The 18848-nt window shown below is 36.6% G+C and overlaps 1 protein-coding gene and 1 non-coding gene across 2 annotated transcripts; both read left to right on the top strand.

Annotated features, from left to right (window-relative positions):
• Positions 1 to 54: 54 nt before the first annotated feature.
• LOC127631358 (small Cajal body-specific RNA 2) lies at positions 55 to 422 on the top strand. Its single transcript, XR_007968945.1, has one exon. It is a non-coding gene; the product is annotated as a small Cajal body-specific RNA 2 (non-coding RNA).
• A 2759-nt stretch (positions 423 to 3181) lies between these two features.
• elapor1 (endosome-lysosome associated apoptosis and autophagy regulator 1) lies at positions 3182 to 18840 on the top strand. Its single transcript, XM_052109012.1, has 22 exons — positions 3182 to 3336; positions 6166 to 6286; positions 8006 to 8186; positions 8465 to 8612; positions 8696 to 8776; positions 8850 to 8955; positions 9077 to 9226; positions 9933 to 10021; positions 10293 to 10470; positions 11309 to 11437; positions 11758 to 11848; positions 11996 to 12101; positions 13746 to 13883; positions 14102 to 14377; positions 14754 to 14927; positions 15377 to 15527; positions 15664 to 15757; positions 15916 to 16017; positions 17045 to 17171; positions 17379 to 17557; positions 17753 to 17918; positions 18053 to 18840. The coding sequence occupies exons 1-22, from the start codon at positions 3232 to 3234 to the stop codon at positions 18119 to 18121; spliced, it is 2961 nt and encodes a 986-aa protein (XP_051964972.1). The 5' UTR covers positions 3182 to 3231; the 3' UTR covers positions 18122 to 18840.
• The last annotated feature ends 8 nt before the right edge of the window (positions 18841 to 18848 follow it).

Below are 18848 nucleotides of genomic sequence, written 5' to 3'. Positions count from 1 at the left end.
TTTTTTGGGGGTGGTTGAAATGTTTCCCAAGATGCCACAGTCCTACTTAATGACGTCAACCAGGATGTGAGCGATCATTTTTATGGAAGTCGTGTGTGTTGAGTGCGTGCGAGTATGCGAGAGTGACTGTTTGCGTGAATGTGTGTGTTGTGAGAGTGTGCGATCAATTTTAAAAATCTACACCGTGATCTTATTTGATCTGATCCGAGTTTGCCCCTGCTCGGTTTCAGAGATGATAATAACCGACTCGGGAGCTTCTGTAGCGATGACCGTGAGGCATGTTAACACAACTCGGGGCATCCGCAATTGAATTTGTGGTAAGAAATGATGAGTCGATCAGATATACTAGAGCATGCAGGGTGCTGAGTTTCGACCCAGTGTTCCCTGTTTGTTCAGTGAGTATAGAGGCGATTCTGATCTCTCCAAATCTTCTAAAAGTGAGTCCCTCGGGTCAGTGTTTAGCATCACGGAGCTGCAGTGTTGGCAAGCCTGTAGCTTTGTGTCTTCTCAGCATGAGGAAAAAAATACCAGCATTGTTTTTTCTGCTTTTATTTTTCAATCACTTGTCCGTAGAAGTGCAATTGTGTTTTAACAACAAACTAACAAAAACGAGTAGTATATTAAGTAGTTTCAAATTACGAGGATTAAAATCCGCCATCATGTTTCCTTGGTTAACCTCGCTTTGCAGAGGTGGTATGGTGGGACTCTGTAAATTAAAGAAGAAAAGTTTTAAAACACGTATGTATTGATTGACACAATATTGTTATTTAGAGAACTTTTTGAGTGCTTTATGGTTTCAATAAAGTCATTACACAATTCTGACCTATTGTTCTTTTGCTACTGTATGTAGAGTTTTTTTTGGTAGTCAACCCACGCTTTAAATCCTTTGTTTTTTGTTTCACACATTTGAGTTTCAGTAGTTCTTTGTTCTTCAGTGTCCTGAGTGAGAAAGCATAAAGGTGTTTTGGTGCATTGTAACTAAATTTTACCAGTCAATGAGCTGCGAAAACTTTATTTCTAGTGATTTGATTAAGATTATGTTTCTTACAGGCCATGGTTCGTTCAATTTAAAAATCAAATAACCTGTGGGGCTAATGGCCCCTCAGGGTAAAAGGCACATTTGCTTTTCCCCCAAAATACTAAATAGCAGCAAACTACCACAGTGATTTCCCCTAAATCTACACAATGTTAATAAGCCCCTGGGGGACCTTTATCTGAATTATATGGGCCATTTACCCCAAGTGTGTTGACCTAGCCACTTTTAATAAAAAAAACCTTCTGTTGTTATTTATTTTTACACATTATCCATCAATATTCAATACAATTATTATATATATATATATATATTTTTATATTTTTGTTTCCAGAAAAAAAATCTAATTTTCCTTAAAGGTGGAGAAGCCATTCCGAGAAAGACATTGATTGATATTTGAACTCAACAGCCAAACAAACACCCCTCCCTTAGGTGCTCCTTCAGAAGCTCCGCCCCCAAATTCATGCACGCATGTTTTGTGGATCGGTCTGATCCACTTTGCTTATTTTCCCATTTACAAAGCCAGGGCTGTGTATAAAGTGGATTTTTTTTTTCAGCAAACACACAGAACAGACAGCGAACCGTGAAGAGATATTCACAGAATTTGACAAAAATTGTATTGGATTAAAATGACTTACTCCACTTTTAAGGTGTGCCTTTAGCCCCTCATTTTAAGGTAGATCAACTCACTATAATGTCATTATAACAGATATTTCGACGAGAACTATAGCCAGAGTTTTCGTGTTGTCGGGTCTCCTCCAAGGTTCATCATTTTGGGCCAGATGTGCTGCCTTGTCATAAGGCAGTTTCTGGTAATTTTCCATAAGGCCAACGAAGTGAGAAATAGGCTACATTAATTAGTTATGGTGTGCATTATGGTAACCACAAAGATATAGTTTAATATGAATTAACTAGATCTGTCTCCTTGTTTCATTGAAATTAGGCCTATTTCAAAGTTTGACGTTCACATTTCGAAATTACCTGAATGTCCTCTCCATGAAAGTATGGACGTTCTCATATCTTGGGAATGGAAACGGATCTCGTTCTCATGGCATATTCTCACTGGTTTCACTGCTGTGTCTGTTGGTATGTTTCAGATCGATGGTTCGGGATCGGGACCACTTGTGTACAGAGGACAGCGTGAAGTGTATCACATTTAGGTGGAAACTTTTACACGATTAAGAGACTTTATTATTGGATTATTAACTTGAGCAGTTTAATGCAATTGCACTATTATGCATATGGACCGTAATAAGGAATTTGCTGTTAAACTGCACGTTCCAAATGCTTTTTTATAGTGTACAATGGGGCTAAAGGTGCCCCTGGGGGTAAGAGGGACATTTGATTTGATTTTCTCCCAATACAAAAATTAGCAACAAAAACTACCACAGTACTTTCATAAACAACTGTCACTATGCACTGCAACATTTTCTTGATCCTTGAGATCATTGTGTGTAATGTCTAACTGTTGATATTGAGGCAATTTGATCTAATAATAAAATAAAAATTTTGTAGCTAATGAAAGTTCCTGAAATTCTCACATTTATTTACAGAAATAAATACTGATTTAATGTTTTCGGTTTTGTTCAAAACTTTAACTGTCCAATAAGTGGAGGGATAGTATTTGGGGTAAAAAAAAAAAAAAAAAAAGTCCTCCTACTGCAGGTGCTCAAGGCCCCCATAAAACACATTGTTTTATTAGGGAATAGATATCTAAAATGTTCAAAGTGGGCTCACATTGACTGATCCAATCATAACGGAGATTATTTTGTTATTTTAAATAAGCATTATCTTAATTTCTTAAAAAGCATCTTGCTGACTCAGACGTCATCTCCCAATTCAACAGAGACGACCTTTTCTCATATTAGCCTAACTCATAAAGGTAAATAAATGCCTCATAAAATAAATAAATATATCAGGAAATAAAATGTCCCCGTGTTTTACATTTGCTGTCGAGTTTTCATGAATATTTAAGCCTTCAAAGTGAGTGGGAAATAAAAATAACGTTATCATTTTTGGCAACACATAGGTTGAATGTAGGCTACTCCAACCAAAAGAAACCGACCAATTGGAGAGCTCAGCGACTTACGCGCTTAGTGCAAACAGTGTCAGAATAAAAAGCCCAGCATTATTTAGAGAACGCAGCTTTCCTGTTCTGTCACACGCATTGGCAGGGAACGCATCTTCTGGAAACAATAATGTTGTTAACCAATTTACTTTTAACTGCTAGTCCGCAAGGCATTGTCATATTGGGGCTTGTCTTATTTACAACGGAGGCAACGGAACTACCCAGCTGCAAAGAGGTAGGGTGCAACAACATTTTGTCATTTTATTAAGCATTAGACTGATGTACTATTGAGACTGAAATACAACAGTGTTTCACTTCATGCGATTTATTTATTTATTTGGTTTTAATCATGACAGCTGAAACTTATATCATCATCTGGCTACTTTCATGTTCTAAAATGTACATAACATTAACTGGCAAGCTGTAGCCTACTGGCAGAACACACATTGACAGAGTAACACGTTTGTGTGCTAATGGTGTTGATCCTTTATAGGTGATCCTATTACTGATAGGAATATTGATACCTGAAAATACAAACATATCATGAAACTATCAGGTTTGCATGATTAACCTGCTTGGGCAGTACTTACTCTTGTGTGTGAAATAGCTGTCAACCTACTTCACAGAGCATGTGTTGAATAAACTTACTCACATAAGACTTTTAATCTACGATTAACCACCTTAATCATAATAGTCAACCATAAAGTTACAGACGGATCATTGCATTGTTAGAACAGTGTTCAGTCAAGACATACATGTACTGTATGTGTTTAAGATCACATGATGCCATATTAGAAGACTTCTATGTCAATAATAAATCAGCCACTTCTTAGAAGTATAAACTATAAGATCCATAAATGGAAATGCATTCAACATAGCTTGTCCTTTCAGTTTAAAGACTCAATGTGCACCTGTTTTGTCCTCAAATTGGGTATTGGATTGGACCCGTCATCAGACGAAGATGAGATCAGGTGCTTGTGTTTTACTCATAGCCAGGGGCGTAGCACCAAATTTTGGGCCCTGGGTACAAACCATCTTGCTGGGCCCCCGTACCAAATATGTATGTATAGAAAACTGACTTCTAAGGGGCCCCCCCTGCCTCGGGCCCTGGGTACTCGGTACCCTTTACCCCCCCAGTCCGACGCCCCTGCTCATAGCGTTTACACAGGTAATCTCAAGCAACCTTTACAAATAAAGTCTCACATGAGGCCACTTAACATATGAAAACCAGCTAGAATAAACTAAACAAAAAGTTGACACTGCCAATTTAGTTTAACAAGGAAATTAAGGGATGTTAGCTGGATGCTTTCTTAGCTAACAAACAAGCTTGTGCATCAGCACCAACTTTCTGCACTTGTTGCTTTTTGATCTGGGCACAAAGATCAAAGAGGTTTTGAGTTACACCTGTTATGATTCAGCCTAATATATTGTATTCCCTCAAGAAAATGGTAATGTTTGAATAAGAGTAAGCATATTCATGGAAATGGGACACCCAAGTACCTTATCAAATGCAGATAAGCGTGTCCGTTGTCCTTTGATAACTGTGTGAAAAAGAGCATCTGCCATAATGACAAACAACTTTACCGTTCAGTAATTCTTACATTGGTAAATTTTATAATGTGAGATTTCACCAAATGCCTTATATTGCATTTTTTGGTATTGGCTTCACACAAGAAGGACACCATCTATATAACTGCTGTAATCTAGCCACATTATTTTGACAGAGAAAAACACAACATGATATTATACTCTTAGATAGTTCATCAAACAATTATTTTGTCCACTGTTTTGTCCGAATTCTTTATTTTTGAATGTGTTAAAATATAAACATTTTATTCAGGTGTTAAAATAACATTATTTCATGTCAATACCAAATCCTTTATTCAAATGAAAGAGGAGGAAGAGACCATGCCACTGAACCTGTAAAAAAAAAAAAAAAACAGACTGCTTTGTTTTTTTTGTTTTTTTTGTGGGTGTAAGAGATTCATCAGTTGATCTGACCTCAAAGAGACACCATAGAAACAAATGTCATTCTGTTCTGTTGCCTTGGTTATGTAATACTCATATGGATGTAGGGATTATGGTGTGGACCGCCTGTTCAGGACACATTAACTTCTTTTTTTCTTTCTTGCTTTGAACATAACTATTGTAGCTGAACTAACACAAACACTTAGAGTGCATAGTCACTTGTCCCCTTATGGTGAGGTTTTGTTAACTATTAATCTTGTTTTATCCCACATGGACCATGCAACTTTGCTCTGTTAAGTGTCTGCTGGTGCCAGTCATTTAGGATCATTTAGATAGGCTTGTGTTTTTTGCCAGCTGCCCAGTTTTTTCTCTCCAGGGGACTGTAACTCTATACAACTGTTATAAAACAACACCTTTTACTTATCTTGTTCAGGATTATTATGTCTGTAAGCAAATTGGGATAAATAAGAATGTGTGAAGGAGTTACCATTTATTTGCTTAAGATTTTATTTTATCAGCTTCTCCCCTTCCCATAATGGTGAGTAAATAAAACATGCTTGTTTAGACAAGGACACAAAGACATCCTAGATGAAGTTAATCACCAGTGGGTGAGGCAGACTGCTGTGTAAATATTGATCTGACAGTATTTAAGAAGGAGGCTGGTTTAATACAGAGAACAAACAAGATGTTTGTAACTATGGCAGAAGTTTGGTTACAACAGTTGCCAATGCACAAAGTGATATCAAAGATTTTACTTTAATTTGTGAGTGGGCCTATGCTATGAAACATTTGTTCCAGGTGAAAATGTCATAGGCCACCGATAAGTGATCACTTAGGCTAAAATGTTATAAACTGGTGAGGGGTCTGTGACCATGAGGTGGAAAAAATGAAAACCAAATTTAGTAACATCTAAATTAAGCTAATTAAGGTAAGGTAAACTGCTGGTTGCCACTTTTTACAGTTTACAAATGTACTAAAGTATGTCAATTTTACCTTACACCAAACTTCAAGTCCTGGTTTTAAATCAAATGTCGAGCCAGTATTTATAGTAAAAGACATTTAAGTAATTCTTGCTGTGTTTTTCATTATGTTGCAGTCAGATTACCATTTTGAGTACACAGATTGTGATGTTTTGGGCTCTCGATGGAGAGTGGCAATACCCAACAAACCAGACACCTGTACTGGTCTGCCTGATCCAGTCAAAGGCACCCAATGCAGTGAGTATTTCCAACACTCATATAACTCTAAATCTACTGCTTTCATTCAGTTGCACATCTATTGCTTTGCATTTATGCATTCATGCATTTGGCAGACACATTTATTCAAAGTGACTTACAGTTCACTGAAGATTTAACGTTTTCATTATTTCATGAAGATTTATTATTAAAATGATATTATAGTATTTGTGTTCCCTGGAAATTGAACCCATGGCCTTGGTCTTGCTATCACCATGCTGAGTAATGGGAACATTTAACAACTAAATACAAATTACCTAATTTTACTTATACACTAAAACACCTTATAAATTGACTTAACTCATAGATTGAGTAAACCCTTTCTTCAACTGAATTGCATAATGGCATCTCCAAAGCTTTTGTAATTAAGTCAACTTAACTTGGTGTTCATATAGAATTAACTTAACTATTTAACTATTACTATATGCAAGTAGACTTAACTCAGATTTGTTATTTAAATAGTGTTGTTTCTACTTAATAAGTTTAGTTGAACTGACTAAAATTTAAATCATACAGTAACACATCTTAAATATTTCAGATTTTAACCAATTCTTGGTCAATAATTAAATAATCTTAATTCTCAACCGAAATGCACATATATACCTTTACTTCAATTGAATGTAGATCTGAGATAGAATTAACAACGTCCAACTTGATCAAAGCGGACACAGATAACTCTAATGGTGTCATCACATGAAAAACAACTTATTGTAACAAAAAAATTTAAATAATACTACAAAAGAGCTAAAACCTCTATTAATTCTTAATAACAACTAGTTAAATCCCCCCATAAATTCCCTTTGACCAAGAAAACATAATTAAATAATTCATGGGCAAAGGGATTATGGGTATTCCCCATAGCCTCAATTTTGTACTCAATCGTTTGAGTTATTAACACGTAAAATCTAAAATTGATACATTTTTTGATAATAAGTTCATAGGAAAATAGATAATTGAGTTTTGAACCAAAAATTGACATTCCAAGTAATGTTTAAGACAACTTGATTTTTCTAGAAATGACAACATTAGGGTTTACAGTGAAGAACAGTCTGAAGTTATCAGCTGAAGAATTTCCAAATCTATTAAGATATCAGATATCGGGGGCCAGGGTAGCTCAGCGAGTATTGATGCTGATTACCACCCCTGGAGTTGTGAGTTTTAATCCAGGGTATGCTGAGTGACTCCAGCCAGGTCTCCTAAGTGGCCAGGTCTCCTAAGCAACCAAATTGGCCCGGTTGCTAGGGAGGGTAGAGTCACAAGGGGTAACCTCCTTGTGGTCATTATTAGTGGTTCTTGCTCTCAATGTGGCACGTGGTAAGTTGTGCGTGGTTCGCGGAGAGTAACATTAGCCTCCACATGCTGTGAGTCTCCGTGGTGTCATGCACAACGAGCCACGTGTTAAGATGTGCGTATTGACTGCCTCAGAAGCAGAGGCAACTGAGACTTGTCCTCCGCCACCCGGATTGAGGTGAGTAACCGCGCCACCACAAGGACCTACTAAGTAGTGGGAATTGGGCATTCCAAATTGGGAAGAAAAGGGGATAAAAAAATACAATAAAAAAAGATATAAGATATCAAAACAATGTGATATTATGAGAGGGAACATGTGAAATTCTCCTTTGCCACACACTTTAATGTATTCACTTGTTGCTAACAGGATTGTCTCTTCACAAAATTTAAACTGCTCTCTGCTTTTGTCAGCGTTCACCTGTAATGAAGGGGAATTTCTGGACATGAGGACTCAAGAGTGTCAGAAATGTGTCGCAGGGACATACTCTCTTGGGACAGGTGTGGCCTTCGATGAGTGGGACAGTTTGCCAGTTGGCTTTATCAGCCATGGTATCAACATGAACACTGGAGACACTTACACTAATTGCTCCAAGTGAGTGACTCATATATGTATGGAAAAAGGAAAACGGCAGCATTCAGAATATGCAAATCAGTGGCACTTGTGTTTATAGAATTCAAGATCAAGTGGCTGGTTGAGCTATTCAACCTTCACTCAGATGTAACTGTAATTGCATGCTCAAAAGTATGAAATGCATAATTGACAAGTCAGGACCTTGAATTAAATTTGAATTATATTTAACTGGAGAACAGACATTCTTCGAAATATGGTTTAATGGGCACCCATTATGTGTGTCTCTTGGCTATGTGCAGTTCAACATGGATCCCGAAAGGTGATTACATTGCCTCTAACACAGATGAGTGTACTTCAACTCTTTCCTATGCTGTGAGTCTAAAGAAGCCTGGTTCTGTGTCCTTCCAGTACTTCTATCCAGACAACAACATCTTTTTTGAGTTCTATGTGAGTCCTGCAGCTTCACCGTTTTGTTTTTCTCTGTTAAATGTATTAGTGAAAATTATGGCATTATGAAATTTGTGTTCCAGGTTCAGAATGACCAGTGTCAGTCTACAGACTCTCAACGTCGCTGGATGAAGATATCAGAAAGTGACTGGGATTATCACTATGTAAGTATGCAGTTTAGTATGGACATCAGACATGAAATCCTCAAGACTGATTTTTTATGTGCTGTCTGAGCAGGTCCAGCTGAGCAGTGGGAACAATGTCTTGTACTGGAGAACTACAGGTTTCAGTCTGGCTGCCAACACTGCCAAACCAGTTCTTCTAAAGGACATTACCATATCAGGTTTGAATCCATCACAAATTGTTCATGTGCCACCTCAGATAAACATTGGATTTATACTGCATGTTGAAAAAGCAGGTGAAAACTTGTTTTTTTTCTACTAAAAATGACCTTGTCTCTACAGGGGTTTCTTATACATCTGAGTGTTTTCACTGTAAGCCTGGTACATATAGTGATAAACCAGGTGCTGCCCGTTGTATCCCATGCCCTGCTAATTCTTACTCTAATAAAGGAGCCACAGCATGTCAACCATGTGAGGCAGACAAATATTCAGGTGTGTGTCTCAGCATTCTCAGAGAGAAATTACAATAAAAATTTATTTAGCCATTTATCAACAGGAGTCGTTTCACAGACATATCCTACACAAGTTCAACAGTTGCTAGTATTGTTTGCCCCTTTGTTTGTGCCATACAATTTCACATTCAAAAAATGTTTTATGTTTCTATTTTACTGAAAAAAAGACCAGTTTATATTTAACAAGTGTTTACATGCAGGATTTGCTTTCGCTAGTGGAATATTCACAGCATGTTTGTATCATGTAGGTGCAGTTTAGTCACATACAGAAATTATATAGTTGTGAATTTATAATTTCATATTAAAGAGGGTTGATTTTTGGATTGTATAGTCTCATTGGTGTTATAGTATTAATAAAATATCAATCATTTAGTTAAAAAAGTGTATCACTAACCATTTACGCATTGTATAGGCAAAGGTTTTGTTTTGTAATGACAGGTGGTGACTCTTAAGTAAAAGTCCTGTGAATTGCTTTGAACGTTACATCTGCATAGATGTGATCGAGCATTTAAATGTAATCGCATGAAAGTAAATATTCATGTAAATGACTTGCACACCCCATTGCTTGTATGCTGTGACATTTGCCTAGTGGAGTGGTGTGTTTTATCACTCTATCTAAATGAGTGTGTTTTTTCCTAATGCTACTAGCACTTTCCTTTCTCCTTTGTGTGTATGTGTTTCTTCAGAGATTGGATCTGGAACCTGCCTACAGCGGCCGGCCTGCACGGCAAACGATTATTTCTACACACACACACCATGTGACTCCAGCGGTCAGGTACCACAGGAGCCAAACCAAATTAGAGAGCTTTTCACTGTATTTCTGTCAATTATTTGCATGCATTTTTCAATCAGAAAGCACAAACTTCAACAGCAGTGAGTTGATGTTCTGCCTGTTTCTGGTGATTTCTAAAACTTGATACAAATTCACTGATAAGAATGGAATAGTCCACTTTTGCATGATGTAACTTCACATTATTTACATTCAGTAACAAAAAGTTCTATTTTCTATTTTTTATTTAAATAATCTCCAACTGGTGCCTTTTTAGACACAGCTGATGTATAAGTGGATTGAGCCCAAGATATGTAGTGAGATTGTGGAGAGGGCAATGCAGCTCCCAGCCTCAGGGGAGATGATGGCCTGCCCTCCATGTAATCCAGGATTCTTTCCCAGCAACACCTCCACTTGTGAACCCTGCCCACATGGCTTCTATTCAAATGGGACAGGTAGGAACACACGTCAATGGCAGAGACATAACACATAACCAATACAAATTTTCACTTAACAGTCATAGCATATGTGACACCCCATTGTTGCATGTAATATGAGTATTTGTTTTTCAGTAAAAAAACATTTACTTCCAAAGAAATTAAATGTAACTTTGGAACATAAGTATAAAATCATGATCACTCATATGAGATGAAGACTAGTTACATCAGTAACCTTAAAAAAGCTATTTTATTCTACATGGAGAAGGTCCCCTCATGAGCGCTGCCATGTTAGAATCACATGACTAGTCAACTACCACTTGCTTAATATCACTAACTGCACGGTTATTGGAAACTTTTACTCATGGATTAAATCAATCATGGCTGACTGTGAATAGTGAATTTCTACAATGGCACCTGTAACTGAAAACTATTTTGAATGATGATGCTGCTGAATGATCCATGCCAATAGGTGTCAGTGTAAATCCAAGATGACAAAAACAAAAAAGTGCTTTTTAACTAAATGTGTGATTACATTTGATTAAACAATCTTTTTCTTAAAATGTACCTTATTACTAAAATCAAAAACTATTTAGAAATTTGGGGTGGTCTTTTTAGGTATGTTGCTTTTAAAGTCATCCCTTAATTATTAGCTATTTAATTGTTATCATATTTACGTCATTTGTTTGCAAAGTGAAAAAAAAGAAAAAGAAAATTGTTTACCCTCCGGAAAAATCATGCAATATAGGGTTTAAATGTGTTTTTTTATTTCATCTAAATGCATCAATAATAAAATAGCTTGTCAGACATATGCTACACTGACACATTTATTAACCTGTGTGTTATGTGTGATCAGAGTGTGCCGAGTGTCCTGCTGGAACAGAACCAGTCATGGGTTTTGAGTATAAATGGTGGAACAGGATGCCTGACAACATAAAGAGTACTGTCTTCAGCTCAGAATACAGCAGTACTGAGAGGAGCACAGGTAAATGTCACCTCAATCCGCTCACCATGGCCAAATACCAGCTGCCTACATCAGTAACTCCCAAATGTCCCAAGCCTGAAAATACTGTTTAATATGGGTTACACTGAGATGGGTTTTACTGCATCTAACTTCATGAGTCAGTATAAAAATATTAATGTCCAGATTAGTGCGCTCATGGATGACATTTAAAAGTCTTTATTTTATGTGATGTCAAACATTATAATTTCTGGTAGTGATCCACTGACTCTGGAATAGAGTCTTTCTGCCACCATTGTTGTTATAAAATAGTTTTTCCAGTTCTGCGTATCTTGTTATAACAGGATGGGAGGTAGCGGGTGAGTACATCTACACCACACCAAGCAGTCGGGACTCAGACTACATGCTGTTGACGCTCAAAGTACCTGGATACAGGTAGGTGCACACTGCTCCCAAATGTTCACAGAAACTGCATCTCATAAATGATATCAATACATTAGTGATAGCAGTCACATGGCTTATACAAGGTAATACAAGAGATGTTCAATTAAGTTCATATTCTTGATTTTCTCCTTTCTTCAGCCTGCCTCATTCCCTGAGTAAAGACAACGATAGAGTTGAACTTTCCAGAATAACCTTTGTGTTCGAAACTAAGTGTACAGCTGATTGTATGCTGCATTTCATGGCAGTGAGTATGATCACATTTTATATCATAGGATGTACCCTATTTTAAGAGTGCTAGCATTAAGGCTTCAAGCTATAAGTCATACATGCAAAGTCAATGGGCTTGGCCATGAAGTTTTGGTATTTTCATCCAAGCATGTAGCCTAAGTCTAGGTGCAAGTGGGTTTTTCAAATTGCGAGTGCAAAGCACTAGCTATATATATATATATATGTATTTATATGTATATATATAAACAGCACATTCATAAGAAGTTGGTAGTGTAAATTGACTGTATGCAATGAGTTTGAAGAATAGAAATATGGACTTCCATTCTTTTGTGCATTAACTGCATCCTTGTGAATGTCAGGAATATATATGACAGTGACACGCTCCTTTTATATGCATGTAAAATGTGGTTCAGTATTTGGATTTACACTCTGTTAAATTATTGAGAATGTGTGTAGGGCATTGCCAGGAAATTACTTTTGGGTGGGCCTCAATAAAAATGGATGGTCCAAGTTTCCCCCCCAATTTTTTTTTATTTTTACCAAATTTTCCTTAACAACAGAGAAACTGTGCATTCCAACAGTTCTTTCACAATTTCAGGAATTAGAATTTTAGCATTTTTTAAACAGTTTTTAAATATATATTTATAGTCAAAGAATAATCTGTAATATTCTGGGTGGGCCTGGGTCTAATTTGGGTGGGCCCAGGCCCACCGCAGCCCACCTTTGGCTACTACACTGGTATGTATTTATAAAAAGTTTTATATACTGACACAAATAATGGCTAGTTTTAAAAGTGATTGTATCGGAATGCACGTCACTTCTACCAGTCAATTTTAATTCTAGCAAATTACACTTGAAATGAAACAAATCATACCAAATCCAAACATTTTACTCTCACCAACTTCTTCCACCAGCACCTTTAGTAGAGACAAAAAAGTCCACGAACAGGTGGAACAAAAATATTAATAAAAATGAGTTAATAAATAAAATAGTAAACATAAGCATAAAAATAGTCATTGAAAATAAACCACGACTTACAGATTTCTAAAAAAATCTCAGAAAATGTTGTTTCATAAAATAGCAACAACAGTGATTGTTAGGGACATAAATTAATGTTCCACTTTATTTTCAGAGTTTGGACATGAAATTTAGTACCACCTGCTGGTGGAGTCTCCAAACAGCAAAAGTAGGAACTAAATGTAGACGTTGCACTGTAAACAGACATGGTTCTGAAACATCTTAGCACAATGACCTATTGCTCAGGAAAATAGTAAATTGTGCTTTGCACCACTTGATTAACAACATACTAAATATCCACAGTTTGCACTAATACACCCACTGATAGCACAAACACTCCCATCCACACCCACTTGCAGTGGTACAAAAATTGCGCTTAGAGATAGCGTTCTCATGAAAATTAGATAAAATGTAGCACACAGTCTTTGCATGCTCATGAATATAGAGCCCTATATTTTATAATATATTAATTTAAAATTTGTTGAGGGCAGATTTTTTCTTTTTCTAAATAGGCTCCAAAGGTTTATTGCAGCTCATATTGTCCATTTATGTTAATATCTGCCAGCTTGTTTTTCCAAAATGCAGAAAAGTATTTTGAACAAAAAACTCTTTAAGATTTTAATGTGTTTACATTTCTCTTCAGGGACAGAATGAAAGGAATAATATGGTTGTGGAGAGTTGGACTGGCACTAAGGGGAAGCAGTCCTACTCTTATCTAATTAAGAGCAACAACACAATCAGCTTCACTTGGGGTTTTCAACGGACCACAGTCTTCAGCCTGGTGAGACCAAGACAAAAATCCTTCACTGTCCTCTCCAAATTACAACAGTCCACTCATCTGAAAATTGCACAAACTAGCCATTGCAAATGTCACATTATATGTTTAAAACAATTTAATTTTCATGTCTTCTGTATCATTTTCCTGATAAGTAACAGAGGAAGAGAAGTTTGACTCAGATAAAATCTTTGATGATCTCTTGCGGTCTGCATTTCTTACAGGAAAACGAATACAGCTCTGACCTGTCTATGATCTACTCTGTTCACATCACTAATGTGATCGGAGGTGTGGCTTCAGAATGTCGTCAGTGTGCTCTGGCTGCTTCTGCTTCTGCTTCTGCTTCTGATTCTGCCTGTGTGCCCTGCCCTCCAGGCCACTACATGCTGAATGGCAATGGAGTGTGTAAAAGCTGTCCCTCAAATACCATCATCAGGCCTGAGCAGCCAATTGGCGAGCAAGCCTGCATCACGTGTGGACCCAATACCTACAGTAACAAAGTAAGCACTTCAATTTATGTTAGTTTTGATGGTTATATATTTTTCATGAATTACACACTGAAAAATGTCACTACTAGTCTGTTATGCAGTATAATAATAACATAAAAATAACAGTTGTTAAATAATGGTAAATTAATGGTAAATAATAGTCATTATTAATTTTTAAGTATGTTAAATATCAAGATACATTCACATCTGTTGGAAAAACCTCTGTATCTCATACACACTTCAAAGGATTAGTAATGTATACAGTTCAAGAAACATTTGAGTAATGTTTTTACATGATGTACATTTTGAGAAATTGGGTATATCTTAATTCATTAATTTCTTGATTCATATATTCATCATGAGTGAACAGCCTACTCTCTGTTTGCAGGACCGTTCAGCGTGCATAAGTGACTGTACGTTTTCCATGCAGCATAAGGTAGAGATTCTGCATTATGATTTTTCTCCACTGGCAAACATCACAGGCTTCCAGAGCAGCTCACGGTTCACCAGTAAAGGGCTCCAATACGTCCATAGCTTCAATGTGGTGCTGTGTGGAACAGAAGTAAGTGCCTGAATAACATCTTTATGGCATCGGATGTCAATTGGACATTCAGCAGATGCTTTTAAAATGTTTATGATTTAGAATGTTTGTTATAGATAACAGATTGTAAATCTGATATTTAGATGTTTAGCTGATGTTAATTAGAATATAATGCTTTCCAGATTAAACACTCTTAAACAGACATCTCAGAGATGTACGTGTACTTTGGGTACAGTATGCAAAGACACTTTTGTCTTTCCAGTAGCGATTGTATTGTATTGGTACTGTGCACTCATTGGCAACTGCATTTATTTAGGTTCTTTTAATGTCTGCCACACAAAAACTTGTTTGAAAGTCATAGACAAATACATTAATGTAATTGTAAGCATTTGAGACAGTGGCACAACAAACTAAAGTGTTATCTTCATTGGATAAGTTTAAAACTGTTTGTGTATGTGTGCTACAACTAGGACCGGGCCCTTGCATCCTGTGTTGAGAATGTAACTGAAAGCAAGAGGGAGGTGAAGGGATACGTCTGTCAATCCATAGTAGTGCCTTCAGAGATCAGGGGCCAAAGTGTCGTGTCCTCTCAACCCTTTAGTATTGGAGACACTTTAATTGGTGAGCACTGGTTTGAGATTTCTACAGAATTAAAACCTCATTAAGTGCAGCCTGAGGATACATCAGATGCACGTGAAGAAAATCTGTGATTATTTTCTAATTCTATTGTTATGTTCTGGTTACTTTTCATACTCAGGAGTGACAACTGAATCCACATTAAATACTATTTCGTCTTTGGACGGCAACTTTCCCACTGAATCAGAGCTACCCGATGTCATATTCTACTACAGGTGAGACAAACTGCTTTTAGTTAATAAGCTGAACACTTTATACCAGTGCTATTATTATTTATGTATTATTATTTTAAGACCTTAGTTCAGTATCTCAGATTTACTTCTTCAATTTGATCTATTATATTAATTCTGATTCCCATTATTGGTGTCAACAGATCTAGACAAACAACGAAAGCATGTAAAAATGGAAGATCAACCTCCATTAGGCTCCGATGTGATCCCACAGTTACACTGAAAGACCAGGTTCTCTTACCAAGGTACACTGTGGAAACACTTTTTCCCTTTTGGGGCTTTGTTAAGAATATATATTAAATCATATAGAATATAGAGTGTAGTGCAGTGTGGACATTGAGGACAGTACTTACAATATTGGGAAAAAAAAAGAAATATCTGATCAAGACAGTGATTAAATGAATAGTTCACCCAATAATGAAAATTCTCTCATCATTTACCCCCTCTCATGCCATCCCAGATGTGTATGACTTTCTTTCTTCTGCAGAACACAAGCAAAGATTTTTAAAAGAATTTCACAGTTTTGTAGGTCCATACAATGCAAGTGAATGGTGGCCAGAACTTTGAAGCTATAAAAAGTACATAAAAGCAACATCAAAGTAATCTAAACGAGTCCAGTGGTTTAATCCATGGCTTCTGAAGTGATATGATAGGTTAGGGTAGAGTAACAGATCAATATTTAAGTCCTTTTTTTTACAAAAAATTCTTCACGCTGCACAGTAGGTGGCAATATGCACGAAGAATCTAAGTCGCTGAAAACAAAAGAAGCATGTGAAAGTGGACATTTATAGTAACAAAAGGACTGAAATATTGATCTGTTTCTCACCCACACCTATTATATTGCTTCTGAAGATATGGATTTAACCACTGGAGTTGTATGGATTACTTTTATGCTGCCTTTTTATGCTTTTGGACCTTGAAATTCTACTCACCATCCACCATTGTATGTATGGACATACACAGGCTGAGATTTTGTTCTAAAAATCTTAATTTGTGTTCAGCAGAAGAAAGAAAGTCATACACATCTGGGATGGCATGAGCATATGATGAGAGAATTTTCATTTATGGTGAACTATCCCTTTAAGAAGTGTACGCTTGAATATAAGTGTATGATGAATGGTGTGTTCTTTCAGACAACTCTAACACAACTCTAGTTTGAGTTGGTGACATTATATCTTAGTGACAGAGAGAAACTGCAACAACAGAGGATTGGGGATACTTTCAATATCTCTATTTATTCATTTACTTTTCCTGTATGTGTGTTTGGTGCAGTAACTGTGCAGAGGGCACCTGCGATGGCTGCTCCTTTCATTTCCTGTGGCGCTCACAGCATGCCTGCCCACTCTGCTCTGAGAGGAACTATAAAGAGATTGTGAGTGCCTGTATCCAAGGAATTCAGGTATGTCAATTCACAACATGATAACCCACACCATGACTGAATGGAACTGACTCCAAGTCAAGTTTATTATACAAAAATATGTAGTTGACCCCTCTGATTGATTACATTTTAAAAATGTATGTAGACAAATTCTATACATATGTTTTATTAGGATCACTGTAAAAAAATTTGGAGAAATAAAACAGCTGAAATATGTGTGTTTCTCAGAGAACCACCTATGTGTGGCAGCAGCCTCTGAGGTGTACTGGCGGGGTGTCGCTGCCACCACAGAAGGTCAGCGCCTGTGTGACTCTGGACTTCTGGCTCAAGTTTGGCGTTTCCATTGGAACTGTGGCCGCTGTATTGCTTATTACCCTTAGCTGCTACTTCTGGAAAAGGACACGCAAGTAAGAGTCTCTGAGGGACATTTAGTTTAGTTATTTTCAGTGTAATTATTGAAGGGAAAATTTTATTGATTTATGAGAATCTAACCTTATTATTTGCTCAAAGAATCAAACATTAATAAATAGTGGGCAAAACTCTAAAACCGCAATATTATCTGTCCTCTCTCTCTCGCTCTCTCTCTCTCTCTCTCTGTGTAGGCTGCAGTATAAGTACTCAAAGCTAATGATGACTGCAGGAGATAAGGAGTGTGAACTCCCATCTGCAGATAGCTGTGCCATCATGGAAGGAGAAGATGCAGAGGATGACCTCATCTACCTCTCAAAGAAATCTTTCTTCACCAAGATCAAGTCATATTCAAGAGAGGTGAGGTCACAGAACATACCAACACAAAATGACACTCTAGTAATTTTGAGTCTTGTAATTAAGTGTTTTGAATGTTACAGTAATATTCACTTGCATTAACAGACAATTAATCACAAAATGTTTTTTTTTTACAGAGGACATCAGATGGCTTTGACTCTGTTCCTCTAAAATCATCAGCTGCACAAGAGATGGACATAAGCTAGAGACACAAGAAGCACCAGCAGGACATGTTTGACAAAATGATTGACGATCACATGACATCCTTACTGAGTTGACACTATTGCATCATTACTGTTATTCATAGTGGGACCAAGAGAAGCTTGATAAATCATGCATAATATTGTGCAATATGTGCCTGCTCGAGAGCACCTCATAATCCTTTTGTTGGTTTCCATCGGGTGTCTACTGGATTCAGTAAATCCAGGCTTAAGCTGCAGATTGGAATTTAAAAAATATATTTCTCTATGAGCTTGTTCAAGGGTCTGTTTGAGCTCTTTCTTTAGCATTGTTAATTTGATGATAATTGTAGCTAAAGTCTTAAACACTTTTATACCAAAACCATTTAATGTTGAGAAAACAAGAGTGTGTTGGAAAATCAAAATAATTGTATATGTTTTCAATGTCTTTCTGTGATTTATATCATTTATTAAATATTTCATGTTTAGCCTTTGTAGATTTGTTTTGATGAGATACACCTGCAAGTACTTGTTATTTTATTTGTTCTCTCAAGTTCTCAAGTTATTGTTTTTTTTTTTTTGCCTTTTTTTTAATTATTAATTTTTTTTCTGGCATACTGATATTTATATTATGTGCCCCTCTCTCCCATATTCATGTTTTACAACTTTTTCTGCAGCCTTTTTATTGTATTTCAGGAAACATTTATTTTATTGTGTTTTTAAGAAACATCATGTTTTTATGATTGTATTTCAA

Source organism: Xyrauchen texanus, chromosome 37, assembly GCF_025860055.1.
Source record: "Xyrauchen texanus isolate HMW12.3.18 chromosome 37, RBS_HiC_50CHRs, whole genome shotgun sequence".
NCBI classification, from domain to species: Eukaryota; Metazoa; Chordata; class Actinopteri; order Cypriniformes; family Catostomidae; genus Xyrauchen; species Xyrauchen texanus.
The sequence above is the reverse complement of the archived record's forward strand: the minus strand, read 5'-3'. Positions and strand labels throughout refer to the sequence as shown.

What these genes read in the sequence shown, in the direction of transcription:
- elapor1 (XM_052109012.1), top strand. Translation starts at nt 3,232, where the DNA reads ATGTTGTTAACCAATTTACTTTTAACTGCTAGTCCGCAAGGCATTGTC. An exon ending in GTATGCTGCATTTCATGGCA is followed by an intron (nt 12,102 to 13,745) that starts GTGAGTATGATC and finishes ATTTCTCTTCAG; the next exon opens with GGACAGAATGAAAGGAATAA. An exon ending in CCTGTATCCAAGGAATTCAG is followed by an intron (nt 17,172 to 17,378) that starts GTATGTCAATTC and finishes TGTGTTTCTCAG; the next exon opens with AGAACCACCTATGTGTGGCA.